The following is a 13,743-nucleotide window of genomic DNA, read 5'->3' as shown; positions in this document are numbered from 1 at the left end:
AGTCGTCAAAGTTCTGTATAAGTCCTCTGTACTCTCTGTCATCATCATTCGTGATCAGACCGACGATGGCAGAGTCATCAGAGAACTTCTGTAGGTGACAGGTTGCTGAGCTGAACATGAAGTCTGCAGTGTAGATGGTGAAGAGAAACGGGGCTAGAACCGTTCCCTGCGGGGCTCCAGTGTTGCAGACAATCATGTCAGACTCACAGTCACGAGTCCTCACATACTGTGGTCGGTCTGTGAGGTAGTCCAGTATCCAGGCAGACAGATGATGGTCCACTCCCATGTACACCATCTTATCCCTCAGGAGCGCAGGTTGGATGGTGTTAAAAGCACTAGAGAAGTCAAAAAACATGACTCTCAGAGTGCTCCCGGCCTTTTCCAGGTGTGAAATAGCCCGATTTAGAAGGAAGATGACTGCGTCTTCCACTCCAATGCCAGGTTGGTAGGCAAACTGAAGTGGATCCATTGATGGGCTCACCAGAGGTCAGAGATGAGTGAGCACCAGCCTCTCCAATGTTTTCATCAGATGCGAGGTCAGCACTACTGGTCGATAGTCTCCGAAGTCTTTTGGACGCGGCGTCTTTGGAACAGGCACCACGCAGGATGTTTTCCATATCTGTGGCACCTTTCCCAGCTTCAGGCTCAGGTCAAACATGTACAGCAATATGCCGCACAGCTGGTCTGCACAGGTCTTAAGTAGCCTGGAGCTGATGCCGTCTGGGCCTGCAGCCTTCCTCGCTTCGATCTTCCTGAGCTCCATTCTCACCTGGGCTTCTGTAAGGGGCAGTGTGTATTGGATGGATTGTTGACTGGAGGGAATCGGCAGGGGGGGGGAGTTAGGTGTGTTGTGTATTGTCTGTGAGCTGATAGCAGTGCAGAGAGAGGTGGGGCTGGAGCTGCTCGCTGTGGAAGCAGAGAGGGGGGATTGCAGCATGGGGGACTGGATGGGGGCAGGGGAGGGTAGCTGATCGAATCTGTTAAAGAATAGATTGAGATCATTCACCCACTTCTGGTCACCCACAGCCTGAGAGCTGGGTTCCTTATGACCAGTGATGGTTTTGAGCCCCTTCCACACACCGCTGACATTGTTCTGCTGCAGCTGATCCTCCATCTTCCTCTTGTAGCATGCTTTTCCTTCCCTGATCTTCTTTCTCAGTTCTCTCTGGACAGTTTTTAGCTCTTCCTTGTTTCCTGATTTAAACACCCTCTTCTTCTCTTTATCACATCACATGCTCTTTATCATATCACATGCTGTAAATATGATACATGTTTAACACCTCCAAGCTGCCAGTTTTGGGCACCTGAGCAAGCCCTTAACTCACAACTGCTCATTTAGTAAATGAGATCATTAAGAGTCGCTCGGGATAAACACTCCCAACAGGAAGTGGCTATATCTCGCTATCTTTGTCTCTTTATTTTCTCTATCTAATTGTCTCTGTGTCTCTTTTAGTAAATGTCTCTGTCTCACTGTATATGTCTCTCTCTTGCTGTCTCTCTATTCGTTTCTCACTTTTTCTTAAGCTGTGTCTGTGTCTCTTTGTTTTTGTCTCTGTCTTTCCTGCTTATTTACATGTCTAGCAAAGTTTTGAGTTTTGAAGTATTACCATTAGTGATCTATGATGAAAGACTTCCCTGGTTCGATTCTTACCTCTAGTTTCATATTGAACATTATAAGAAGTTTTTAAAAACAGAACAAGTCAAGTCAAGTTTATTTGTATAGCGCTTTTCACAACAGACATTGTCTCAAAGCAGCTTTACAGAAAACAACAGTGAAGGTGAATGGTGTGCGTTTGTCCCTGATGAGCAAGCCGTGGCGACAGTGGCAAGGAAAAACTCCCTTAGATGATATGAGGAAGAAACCTTGAGAGGAACCAGACTCAAAGGGGAACCCATCCTCATATGGGTGACATCAAGAGTTTGATCATAAATCTTTCAACAATACAGAACAATTTGTGATCATCATAGATCCAGCATCAGCTTCTCCATGCCAGGGCCTTTAAACACTCGGCATCTACTTCTCCATGATCATCCATAGGTCCATAATCTTCACGAGGTGGGACGTGACTGGAGCTGGCCAAACCTCAGGATGCCTCGGGATGGGGAGAGAAAGAGAAGCAGTGGAGAGGAATTAGCGTAGCTGCTGTTCATGATATTAACAGCACAAGTTGATAATGTGCATGTGATCATATATTCTGGAGCACAAGGTTGTGATGTAATGTGTGTTATGTGTAGGCTTTGCTAAAAAGATATGTTTTTAATCTACACTTAAACTGGGAGAGTGTATCTGAACCCCGAACACTGTCAGGAAGACTATTCCAGAGTTTAGGAGCTAAATGTGAAAATGCTCTACCGCCTTTAGTGGACTTTGCTATTCTAGGAACTACTAGAAGCCCAGAGTTTTGAGATCTCAGGGAGCGTGACGGATTGTAGCGTGTTAAAAGACTGAAGAGATACATGGGAGCCAAACCATTTAGTGCTTTATAAGTGAGTAGCAGTAGTTTGTAGTCTATTCGAAACTTAACAGGAAGCCAATGTAGGGACGATAAGATTGGGGTTATATGATCGTATTTTCTTGACCTAGTAAGAACTCTTGCTGCGGCATTCTGAACTAACTGAAGCTTGTTTATTAATGATGCAGGACATCCACCTAGTAATGCATTACAGTAGTCTATTCTAGAGGTCATAAACGCATGGACGAGCTTCTCTGCATCAGATATAGATAACATATTTCTTAGCTTAGAAATATTTCTAAGGTGAAAGAAGGCTGTTTTTGTAACTTGATTGATGTAATTTTTAAAAGATAAGTTGCTGTCTAAAATAACTCCCAGGTCTTTTACCGTTGAACTAGTAGTTACAGAACAACCGTCTAAATGCAGGCTGAGATGCTGGAGCTTCTGTGTACTATTTTTTGGGCCGATGAGCAAAATCTCAGTTTTATCAGAATTTAATAGCAGAAAGTTATGGGTCATCCAATCTCTTATTTCTTCAACACACTCAGTTATGCGAGCTAATTGAGCTGTATCGCCTGGTTTGGATGAAATATATAGCTGGGTATCATCAGCATAACAATGGAAGCTAATTCCATGCCTTCTAATAATATTTCCTAACGGAAGCATGTATATTGTGAAAAGCAGGGGTCCTAGAACTGACCCTTGTGCCACGCCATAATTTACTAGCATTATCCTTGATAGCTCTCCATTTAAATCTACGAAATAGTAACGATTGGACAGGTAGGATTTAAACCAGCTTAATGCCTGTCCCTGAATACCGATGTAATTCTGTAAGCGATCGAGGAGAAGATCATGATCTATAGTGTCGAACGCAGCACTAAGATCTAGTAAAACTAATAGGGAGATGTAGCCTTGGTCTGAAGCTAAAAACAGGTCGTTAGTGATTTTAACTAGAGCAGTTTCTGTGCTATGATGGGGCCTAAAACCTGACTGAAACTCTTCAAAGATATTGTTCTCCTGCAAGTGGTTACATAACTGGGCAGCGACAATCTTTTCTAAAATCTTAGACATAAATGGGAGATTTGAAATTGGTCTGTAATTCGATAGCGTGTTTGGATCCAGATTAGGTTTTTTAATGAGGGGCTTAATAACTGCTAACTTGAGGGATTTAGGGACATGACCTAACGATAGTGAGGAGTTAATAATATTGAGAAGAGGCTCACCAGCTGTATATAACACTTCCTTCAGTAGTTTAGTGGGAATTGGATCTAACTGACATGTTGTTGATTTAGCTTTCATAATAGCATCATACAGCTCTTCCTGTCCTATACATGTAAAACAGTGTAGTTGTGGGGTTGTAGGTACGATTGTGTCGGGAGATGCTGTCAGAGGTTGAACTGCCACAATTGTTTTTCTAATGTTATCTATTTTTTCAGTGAAGAAATTCATAAAGTCTTCACTACTAAACTGTGATGGAACACTTTTTTCAGATCACTGATTTGTTGTTAATTTAGCGACTGTACTGAAAAGGAACCTGGGGTTGTTTTTGTTATTTTCTATGAGTTTGCTCAGGTTTTTAGCTCTAGCAGCTTTTAGCGCTTGTCTGTAGCTAAGCATACTGTCTTTATACGCAATTCTAAATACCTCTAATTTAGTTTTCCTCCATTTTCTCTCCAGATTACGTGTTGTTCTCTTTAGGGCATGCGTATGACTATTATACCAAGGTGCAGGTGCTTGTTCTCGAACCTTTTTTAACCAGATGGGGGCAACAGTGTCTAAAGTGCTAGTGAGGATAAGGTCTATGTTGTTCGCCATCTCATCAAGATGATCAGCAGTTATGGGTTTAATGTGAAACTGAGATAAATCAGGCAGGTTATTTATGAATCTGTCCTTAGTGGTTGGAACAATAGTCCTACCAAGTCGATACCGTGGTGAAACACGGTTAATCTGCTCTACCGGTAGTGTGTACAGTATGAGATAATGGTCTGTGATGTCATCACTCTGGGGTAAAATATCTATATCAGTGATGTCTAGTATCGTGTGTCTAGTGTGTGGTTAAAACGGTGGGTTGGTCTGGTGACCAAAAGAGTTTAGGAAGTCGACAAATGATAATCCTAAAGCATCGTTTACATCATCTACATGAATATTAAAATCTCCTACAAGCAGCACTTTATCAAAACTGATCAAGAGGTCTGAGAGAAAACAAGCAAACTCTTGAAGAAAATCAGCGTAGGGCCCTGGGGGTCTGTACACGGTGACCAGAGCGAGTTTTCTATGTATGTCTGAAAGTGCAATTTTAAGAACGAGCACTTCAAATGATTTAAAACTGAATCCTAATCTCTGACTAACATTAAGAGAGGCACTATAAATGGTTCCTACACCCCCCCCCCCCCCCCCCCCCCCACGACCAGTCTGACGGGCTCATGCTTATAAACATATCCTGACGGTGTCGACTCGTTTAGACCCATATAATCACCTGGTTTAATCCAGGTCTCAGTGAGACAGAGTGCATCGAGATTATTATCTGTGATCATCTCATTTACAATCAGTGCTTTGGGTGCAAGTGATCTAATGTTTAAAAGACCGAACTTTAGAACTTTGTTGTGTTTGTTTATCTGGCATTTTTCAGTTTTAACTGCAATAAGATTATTTCTGGATCTTGTGTATGTAATTCTTGGTTTTACTACCCGAGGAATAGATACGGTTTCAATCAACTGGGCTGTGTGTGAACTTGTAACTATTTGGTCTGTTGTATGCGTGTTCTGATAGTTGAAGATTTCCTGATGTCTTACCAGTCAGATGGTGTGAAGTATCCTAGAGATGTTATCTGATAGCACTGCTGCTCCAACTCTGCTGGGGTGCAGGCCATCAGGGCGGAAGAACCTAGGACGCTCCCAGAAACAGTTCCAGTTATTAACAAAGAGAAGTTTATGTTCTCGACACCATGAACAATGAAAGATCATTAAAATTGGTTGCTGGCAAATCATGGTATATCAGTGGTGCAGGTGTTGGAGATGTGGTTCATATTCCTGAGTCACTTCTCATAGACTTCGAGTAACTGAGAGAATGTACAGGAAGGAGAAGTTTTTACCCTCTACCATCATGATCTAAGAGAAAACACTGGTCTCCTAACTATAGAAAAGCCAAGAGTCCAATAAGCAAAGGCTTGTTTGCCTCTCCTGTGTTGGTGTAATTGTCAGTGAAGTGGTTGCTGCTATCTGACTTATCCGGTTCGATTCCTACCACTTAGCTTTCCTTTAAATTGTTTAAAAAGTTTTTAAAAAGAAAGAAAAAAGGTCCTAAAAATCAGGTTCTTGCAGGAGCTCTGTGGCTCAATTGGAAGAGCTTTGCCTCTGGGTTGAGAGGTTGCCGGTTCAAACCCTGGCCAGGGCTCAAAGTTAAGAGTGTGAAAGGTTCGGTGGCCGTAGTAAGGAAGGTGTCAGAAATGGCTGCGTGGAAGGTTGGATGTGGTTTCGGAGGGCGTATCCTGAAGCAGGGGAGCAATATCCGGGCATCTGCCCCCCTGGTGTCTGAGAAGCTGAAAACAGTGGGTTATGAAGCAAAAACGTCCAAAAAAGTATCGACTTAGTTTTGCATATATAGGGAAAAATTTTGCCAAAAACCTATCACCCTCAATTTTTCTGAGGCTGTGAAGCAGCAGGTCTTCACAACCTTTGTTTACAGTGAACTACCTCATTGCTCACCACACACTACTTACCACACAGCGTACCAAGTGTGGGGACAAGCCAGATTCGAACCAGCAACCTCTGAACTCAGAGGCAAGGCTTTTATCACAAAGCTATCAAGTCCCACAATACACCTTCTTTTTTTGGGGGGTTTATCGTTTGTTTCATGCGTCAAAGCAAGAAATTCAGACCAGACAGAAACACAGAAAGCAGGATTCGAACCCTGAACCCCACCAACAGCGAAATACCAGTCTTAACCCACTGAACCATCGGGAAGGACCGGCTGCGACGATTGTTTAGAGCAGGTCTATCTTTTCTTTCAAACCATCAACACGAATATAATGCTAAAGACAGACATAGAAAGCAAAACCATATCATGACTAGCAGGGACAAAGCAGGATTCGAACCCTGATTCACACTATTAGCAAGGCACCAGCATTAACCCACTGAACTATCAGGAAGGACAAGCTGGGAAGCTTGTTTAGAGGAGGTCTATCTTTCTTTTTAACCCATCAAAACAAGAATATGAAGATGTACGAATCAGGAATTTAACCTACCCCATGACTAGCAAACAGAAAGCCAGGTTTGAACCCTGACCACCAACATTAGCAAAGTATCAGCCTTAACCCACTAAGCCATTAGAAAAAAAAAAAAGGGAAGTTTGATTAGAGCAGGTCTATCATTCTTTTCAAACCATCAACACAATAATTTAAAGGTAAAGAAAGATGTAGGAAGCGAATACAGATGTAAGTAGTACAAGTTGAACCCACATTGTAAATAACAGGAAGAAAGCAGGATTCGAACCATGCTCCCCATTACCAGCGAGATACCAACCTTAACCCCTTGAACCATCGGTGAGGACAGGCTAGGAAGCTTATTTAGAGCAGGTCTATCTTTCTTTTCAACCCATTAAAAACAAAAATATATCGCTAAAGAAAGATGTAGGAAGTGAATCCTGATCGTGACTGGCAGATAGAAAGCAGGATTCGAACCCTGAACCCCACCATAAGCAAGAAACCTGATTTAACCCACTGAACCATCAGGGAAGACAGGCCAGGATGGTTGTTAAGAGCAGGTCTATCTACCTTTAAACCATCAACATAAGAATATAAAAATAAAGAAAGATTTAGGAAGCAGGAACATAACATACATCGCAACTAGCAGGATTCAAACCCTGATCCTCACCATCAGCAAAGCACCAGACTTAACCCACTGAACCATGGAAGAGATCAGACTGGGAAGCATGTTTAGATGAGGCACAAGCCTTAAACCACTGAGCAACCACTGCTGAAAAGCATGTGTGCTTTTTGGAGGGTTCAAACTTTGTTTCATGCCAGCGCAGTAAGAAAGAAGGCATGTAGGACTGGCTTTGAAACCTTATCACCAGCGTGGACTATATTAAGGACCATGTTCAGGCACAAGCCGTAACCCACTGAGCTACCACAGAAGTGCCTTTTTTATTGTTTTTGGTGGAGTTATCTTTCATTAAAGACCAGGAAATCAAGAAATTAATCCAACACAGAATTGAAATGTTTTCAGAGGGGACAAGGTCCAGTTTTATTTACCAACACAGCAACCAGCTCGACCAGGAATCAAACACTCAAACTCATCCTCGTGGGGACCCTGACATTAACCCACTAGGCTATCACATCTATCTATCTATCTATCTATCTATCTATCTATGATGTGAGGTCCAGTTAACAGCTAAAACAGGTAGCAGTAATAACTACTTTTTACTTAAGTACATGTCAGAGCCAAAACTTCTTTACTTTTACTTAAAAACGTTTAATCAGTACTTCAACTTTTACCCGAGTATTTTAAAACATAAGGATCTGTACTTGTACTTAAGTAAAGGATGTGAGTACCTACACAGACCTTTATTTTTGTTTTGTTATGCTTGCAGATCGTTCTGGAGATTCGAAAGGATGAGGATTATAAAATTCCCATCTGGATTATAATCGGAAGCACTTTGGGAGGCCTACAGCTTTTGGCTCTGCTGGTTTTGGCTCTATGGAAGGCATGTTCTCCTGATTCATTAATATTATTGTCATTATATAATTATATACACATATATATTACATATATATACATATATAGACACACACGATAGCTGCAGCCATACTCCATGCTCTTCTTCAACAATACTGTACTTTGGGGGACATTTAGCTTTTGCTTGGTGCCACTTCACACACATACAGAGTGCATAGATTTTGTTTAAGGGTACAGTATAGTGTGTTTTTATTTTTTTTCTTACATCTAATTAATGATGACTGACTCTTAAGACTATGAACACAATTATGAAAAAACTCGTTCTGTTTGTCTCTAGCTGGGATTCTTTCACAGGGAGCGACAACGTGAAGAAGATGAGAAGACCACCGAGCAGCGGTAAACCCACATCGTCCTTATTCCTGCGCGAGGCTGTTACTCAGGGATGCTCCAGGAGCATGGGTCCGACTTTGCAGCACTCTAACTATTTGACACTTTGTCATGCACTGCTGAGCCCCTCCCACTTTCTCACAAAACCCAAACGCTCTAATGCAGTAAAGACGCGGATCTCTGACAAGTCGTAACTTATGACCGAACAATGCAAGGCCTTGACTAAACAAGACGCTTTTGTAGGATTTGAATAATGATAGTTGAAAATAAAGTGGGATTTGTAAATGTAAATGTACAGTCAAGGATGTAAGTACAAAGAAATGCTTAAATAGGGCATACTAGAATGCATTTTGCATCATAGTGATTGCAATAGACGCTTAATAGTCGCTAGAGTATTAATTCATGTGAATGCACTTGAACTAGTAAGTAATCATTGACAATAAACAGTTCCTTTTGAAATGGAGTATAGCGACTTTTATATAAAATACACATTTTATATCCACTTTAATGGAGATTCGTTAAATAAAGTTAAATGAACTTCGATGGACACATCGTATGTACTATAAGCTGGTGTCTACTGTCTAACCCCTGAAACCGAAACAGTTATTATACTTCAAGCTTTTTAAATTTTTTGACATTTATCAGTGGCTTTTTTTTTTTTGATACAGCACAAGAAGATAAATCAATGTTTAACATGCAAGAGCTACTGTTAGCCAAAATAAAGGCCAACCATGGGGACGACTTCCGTGTTGGTATTTTTGTTTGCATTGTTTCCTTTAGTTATTATGAAATTGTTTCTTCCCAAATTGATAATCACTAAATGGACAAATGTTTATAGACACCTGACTATAATTCAGGACCCATTCCACATAAAAAAACCATTTACAATTATATATTTTACTCATCTGGGAAGATTTTTTACACTCATTCAGCCACAATAGTCTTAGTAAAGTCCGGTAGTGATGTAGGTGAGGTGAGGAGGCCTGGCGTACAGTCAGCATTCCAATTCATCCCAAATGTGTTTTATAGGGTTGAAGTCAGAGCTCTATAGCAGACTACTCAAAATCATCCACTTCAACCCATATCTTTGTTTTGTGCACGGGGTCATTGTCATGCTGGAACAGGTTTAGGTTCAAGTGAAGGAAAAATGTAATGGGACCACATACAAATAAATTCTATACAACTGGGTGCTTCCAACTTTGTGTGAGGGGGGGAACATATAGATGAAAAAGTCCGGTGCTCCAATACTTTTGCACTTATAAAGAAGATCCCGAAGCTGAAATAGAATATATTTAACATATTTGATCACATGTAAGTTGCATTCAGTGTTTGCCATACTGTAAGGTGCAGGTATTGTGATTTGAAGGCAAACATTTACATACTTTTTGAAAGAGATGACATTGATCTTATAGCTGGTAATGTGTACTTTAGAGGAAATCTGTAATAAATCTTGCCATAAATAACTGAACTGCTTGTATTTTGGCTCTGTATGAAAATACACCAATTTAAAGAAGAAGAAAAAGGAAACCATTAATAAGCTGGTTACATTTATAAACACAAAGCCTAATGTTCAACTTTATCTTAATAACTTGTGGAAAGAAAAAACACCCAAGATACCAAATTAAGATAAGTTGCAAAATGCATCTGTTTGTATAAACATTTCTACATGACTGAATTGACACCACACACACACACACACACACACACACACACATTACAGTATGAAGTATATTTAAAAGGTGCACCTACTGAATTAATAAATGAATGAGGTGTAAAAACAGACCATGTGAAGCAGAGATGACAAAACATTTAATGTCGAATTGTTATCAATTCAACGGATTAAATAATAAAAAAAAAATCGTTACAATCACCGGTTCTCAAAGACCAGAAAACAAATGCTCTCAAGTCAAAGCTGCTGACTTTGCCTTTTCCTGACACAGACAGACATGCAACATTCTCAGCAAAAAGATTCAAGCACTATCCAGAATAAGGCCACACAAGGCACACGGTCACGCAAACATCAAATGTCTTTACTATGGCACGATTAGTCGGAACAAATAAAAAAAATTATTGACAGAACTTCTCACAGGCACAGCTTAGTGTATTTATAAAAGAAATCTGGGTAGAACCTGGCAAAAAAAAAGGGGGTTAGAATTTAGTAGTACACTCTTCCTCTGCTAAAGATTCCTTAGAAAATAGACCTTTTTATTAAAATACATTAATAAAACAACGATCCTACGCAAAGTGCAGTCAGTAAAAAGCAGAGGATTTTTTTTTTTTGGTAATTCACATAAAATTAATCATGACCGTTTCAGTTCAGTTACTTATGGCCCCTAAAAAGAACTGATGAGTTTCAATAGCGTAGATCACATCACATATTTCTGTATGGAGTGAGTGTAAACAATAGCCAACCTAAAAAAAAAAAGATCATCACATCAGTACATCATGCCTTCGTTTTTGTTTTGTTTTTTAAATGGAAAAAAAGATTTGTCTTTGAAAATCTTCGATCAGTTCGGACAAATTTGTACATCAAAAATCGATTTGCACATGTGACTAGCACTTTTAACAAAATTGGGAAAGAGTTTTAAAAATGTAATCATGAATTCCCAGCACCATCAGATCAGGTAAAAAAAAATAAATAAAAAAATTAAATATCGGTTAGTGAAACTCAACAAACTCCTCCAGGCTTTTAGGAATCTGATCTCGGTAGAGGATGTGATGCTGTCGGACGGCCCGAGCAGCCAGGCACTTTAGACTCATTTTCATTTGCGTTTTTAGGAGGATCTCCGAGACCCCCGTGGTGCTTTTCTCCAGCGGTGTCTTCTTCTGCTTGTTGGTCATGTCTGTGTGAGCACCAGCCTCCACCAGGCTGATGATGATGGCATGCAGAGTAAGGAAGTCGCTGATGGGCCGATTGTACTGTACTATAAGATGCAGGGGGCTGTTTCCTTCATTGTCCACGCAGTTCACCTGCGCCCCGCAGTCCAGCAGTATCTTGGTGACTTGTGCGTTGGGGAAGCTGCACACGTCGTTCGTGTGGAAATCGTCCACGGGAGTGCTGGAGCTGGCAGCCAGGTGGAGCAGCGTCGAGCCCTCTCGGGTGCGCGGGTCGAGTCGAATCACGTCGTAAATCTGCTTGTTAATGCGCGCGCGGTCCTCGCCGTCGCACTGCGTCTTGGTGGAGATGCACACCAGGTACAAAAAAGTAAAAATGTTGGACTCGTAGTTGTCCGTGCAAGCCGGACGCTCGGCCTCGGCGGCGGGTTCCAAGCGCGCCATGCTGCGACGGATCTCCAAGACGCTGCAGCACAACACCTGCTCAACGTCAACTGCCAGAACTGGCTCCTTCAGGTGCACCATCTGTGAAAAAACTTGTGCAAAACGCAAAAGGTCCTTGTGTGTGTTGCGGTTGCTTCGCTGGCGCAGGTGCAGAGCATGTAGCCACAGCTTAATGCATTGCTCGAACTCCATGTTGTCAGCATAGACGGCACCGCGGTATATGATGGGATGCGAAACATCGACGTTGTCCGATCCCAAGATGCGCTCACGGACCATCAGACCTTCCATGTGCATCGCGTCGCGGTCCTGCCTGATGGCTTCCAGATCCTGAGGGGTCCTACACTCCATGCGACCGCCGTAAGCTTCTATGGGTGGCGGGAGCAGTTTGGCAATAATCCTCTCAGGGTCGCGGTAGCGCTCCAGCATGGCCAGATACAAGTAATGGTACGTTTTAAGGATGTCATAATTCTCGCGGTCATTAGCAAACGAAGCTCCGAGCAGTTCTAAAGCTTCAATCCGGCTGAGAGGGTCGCAATCGGCATGCGAGAGAAGCAGTTCCACGACGTCCGCCTTGCAGCTTTCCGCCGCCACTTTGAGCGGTGTCATTCCGTGTCCGTTCACCACCATGGCTGCCTGACAGCGCACCAGCTCCTTCACGATCTCCAGATGGCCAGCCTCGGAGGCGAAGTGCAGCGCCGTGGCGCCGCAATGGGCCTTTGCGTTCGGGTCGGCGCTCCGCTCTAGCAAAAATCGCACCACGTCTACGTGTCCCTTGTAAGCAGCTATCATCAGGCAGGTGTTGTCGTATTTGTTGGCAATGCTGATGTCGGCGTCATGCTCCACCAGGTAGCGCACGATGTCCAGCCGGCCGTCGAAGCAAGCCGCCCTGAGAGGGGTGGAATTGGTCAGGGTGGTGTGGTTGACGTTGGCATTGTGAGACACGAGGAGACGCACGACTTCGAAGTGGCCGGCGCCTGCCGCGCACCAGAGCGCCGTAGCTCCGTCGATCACGTACCTGGAAGAGCAGGAGAATAGAGAATTTGAGATTCAAGATAAGAAATCGGTAGAAGACGTATTCAAGATGAGTCTTACCCGTCAAACCTGACCGTCCCGGTCTGTTCGGTGTCCACTCGGTAGTGATCCAGAAGAAGGCGGACCACTTTGTCGTGGCCGTTCCGTGCTGCTATGATCAGAGGGGTCGAGCGTTGGCCAGCCAATTGTGTGATGTAGTTTAACAGGTACCGAGTCTCAGCAGCAGTATGGTTGAGTAATAGGGCAGCGAGGGTCAGGACTCTGCCTTCACTGGCCGCTTTATAAACGTAACCTGCCAACGACTCCATTCGGGCCGCCGGTTCTTCTTCCGTCTGCGAGAGTATCGCCCACAGCTCTGGCAAAAAAGCCACCAGGCGGCTCCCATTAAAAAAATCAATAAATAATAAGAAGAAATCAAACCCCCAGAGCTCACAAGCTCATCCAGAACATCCTCAGGTGCTCCACTGGATCCATGGCTGCCTCCCAATGAACCGAAATAACACCAGCCGAGATGCACACTTGCTAACCAATTCACCAAGACTGACTCTCACTGCAGCTTAGCTAGAGAAAGTATATAATAAAATACAATAAAACTCCATTTAGGTATTTTTTTCCTTTCATCTGTCCGCCCAGACGCCGTGTGAGAAGTTAGCTAGCTAACATACAGATCATACTACAACTAGTTGTTGTTAGCCGGTTATCTAGAATAGACTCAAGACACACCGGAAGACGCGACAGTCCTGCGTATTGATAACTGATTCCGAGCACCGAGGGATTTTTCGTTATAACCCGTAAATACATCCGGTGTAAACGTTTAACCTTTATGTTATTTAGCCATAAAGCTGTTCCGGAAGTCGGCAGGAAAAAAATCATAAACTAGCACCAACGTTTACTTCCGGTTTCCGTTCAGCATCTTT

The 13,743-nt window shown here is 42.7% G+C and overlaps 2 protein-coding genes across 2 annotated transcripts in view; one reads left to right on the top strand and one right to left on the bottom strand.

Moving 5' to 3' along the window:
- Nucleotides 1-9,256, top strand: part of itga11b (integrin, alpha 11b) — a 44,016-nt gene extending 34,760 nt beyond the window's left edge. Inside the window, exons 29-30 of the mRNA XM_083546205.1 lie at nucleotides 8,043-8,156; nucleotides 8,466-9,256. Coding sequence (XP_083402331.1) covers nucleotides 8,043-8,156; nucleotides 8,466-8,528 — 177 coding nt within the window. The 3' untranslated portion in view covers nucleotides 8,529-9,256. The remainder of the gene's footprint in view (nucleotides 1-8,042; nucleotides 8,157-8,465) is intronic.
- Nucleotides 9,257-10,304: 1,048 nt separating this feature from the next.
- On the bottom strand, nucleotides 10,305-13,743 carry fem1b (fem-1 homolog b). Its single transcript, XM_083546338.1, has 2 exons — nucleotides 12,887-13,743; nucleotides 10,305-12,809 (listed from the first exon to the last, which is right to left on the bottom strand). The coding sequence occupies exons 1-2, from the start codon at nucleotides 13,132-13,134 to the stop codon at nucleotides 11,174-11,176; spliced, it is 1,884 nt and encodes a 627-aa protein (XP_083402464.1). The 5' UTR covers nucleotides 13,135-13,743; the 3' UTR covers nucleotides 10,305-11,173.

Source organism: Silurus aristotelis (assembly GCF_946808225.1).
Source record: "Silurus aristotelis genome assembly, chromosome: 7".
Lineage (NCBI taxonomy): Eukaryota > Metazoa > Chordata > Actinopteri > Siluriformes > Siluridae > Silurus > Silurus aristotelis.
The sequence above is the reverse complement of the archived record's forward strand: the minus strand, read 5'-3'. Positions and strand labels throughout refer to the sequence as shown.

Excerpts from the sequence above, each read along its gene's own strand:
- fem1b (XM_083546338.1), bottom strand. The coding sequence starts at position 13,134 with ATGGAGTCGTTGGCAGGTTACGTTTATAAAGCGGCCAGTGAAGGCAGA. Across the intron at positions 12,810-12,886 it reads GGGACGGTCAGGTTTGACGG|GTACGTGATCGACGGAGCTA; the intron begins GTAAGACTCATC and ends CTGCTCTTCCAG.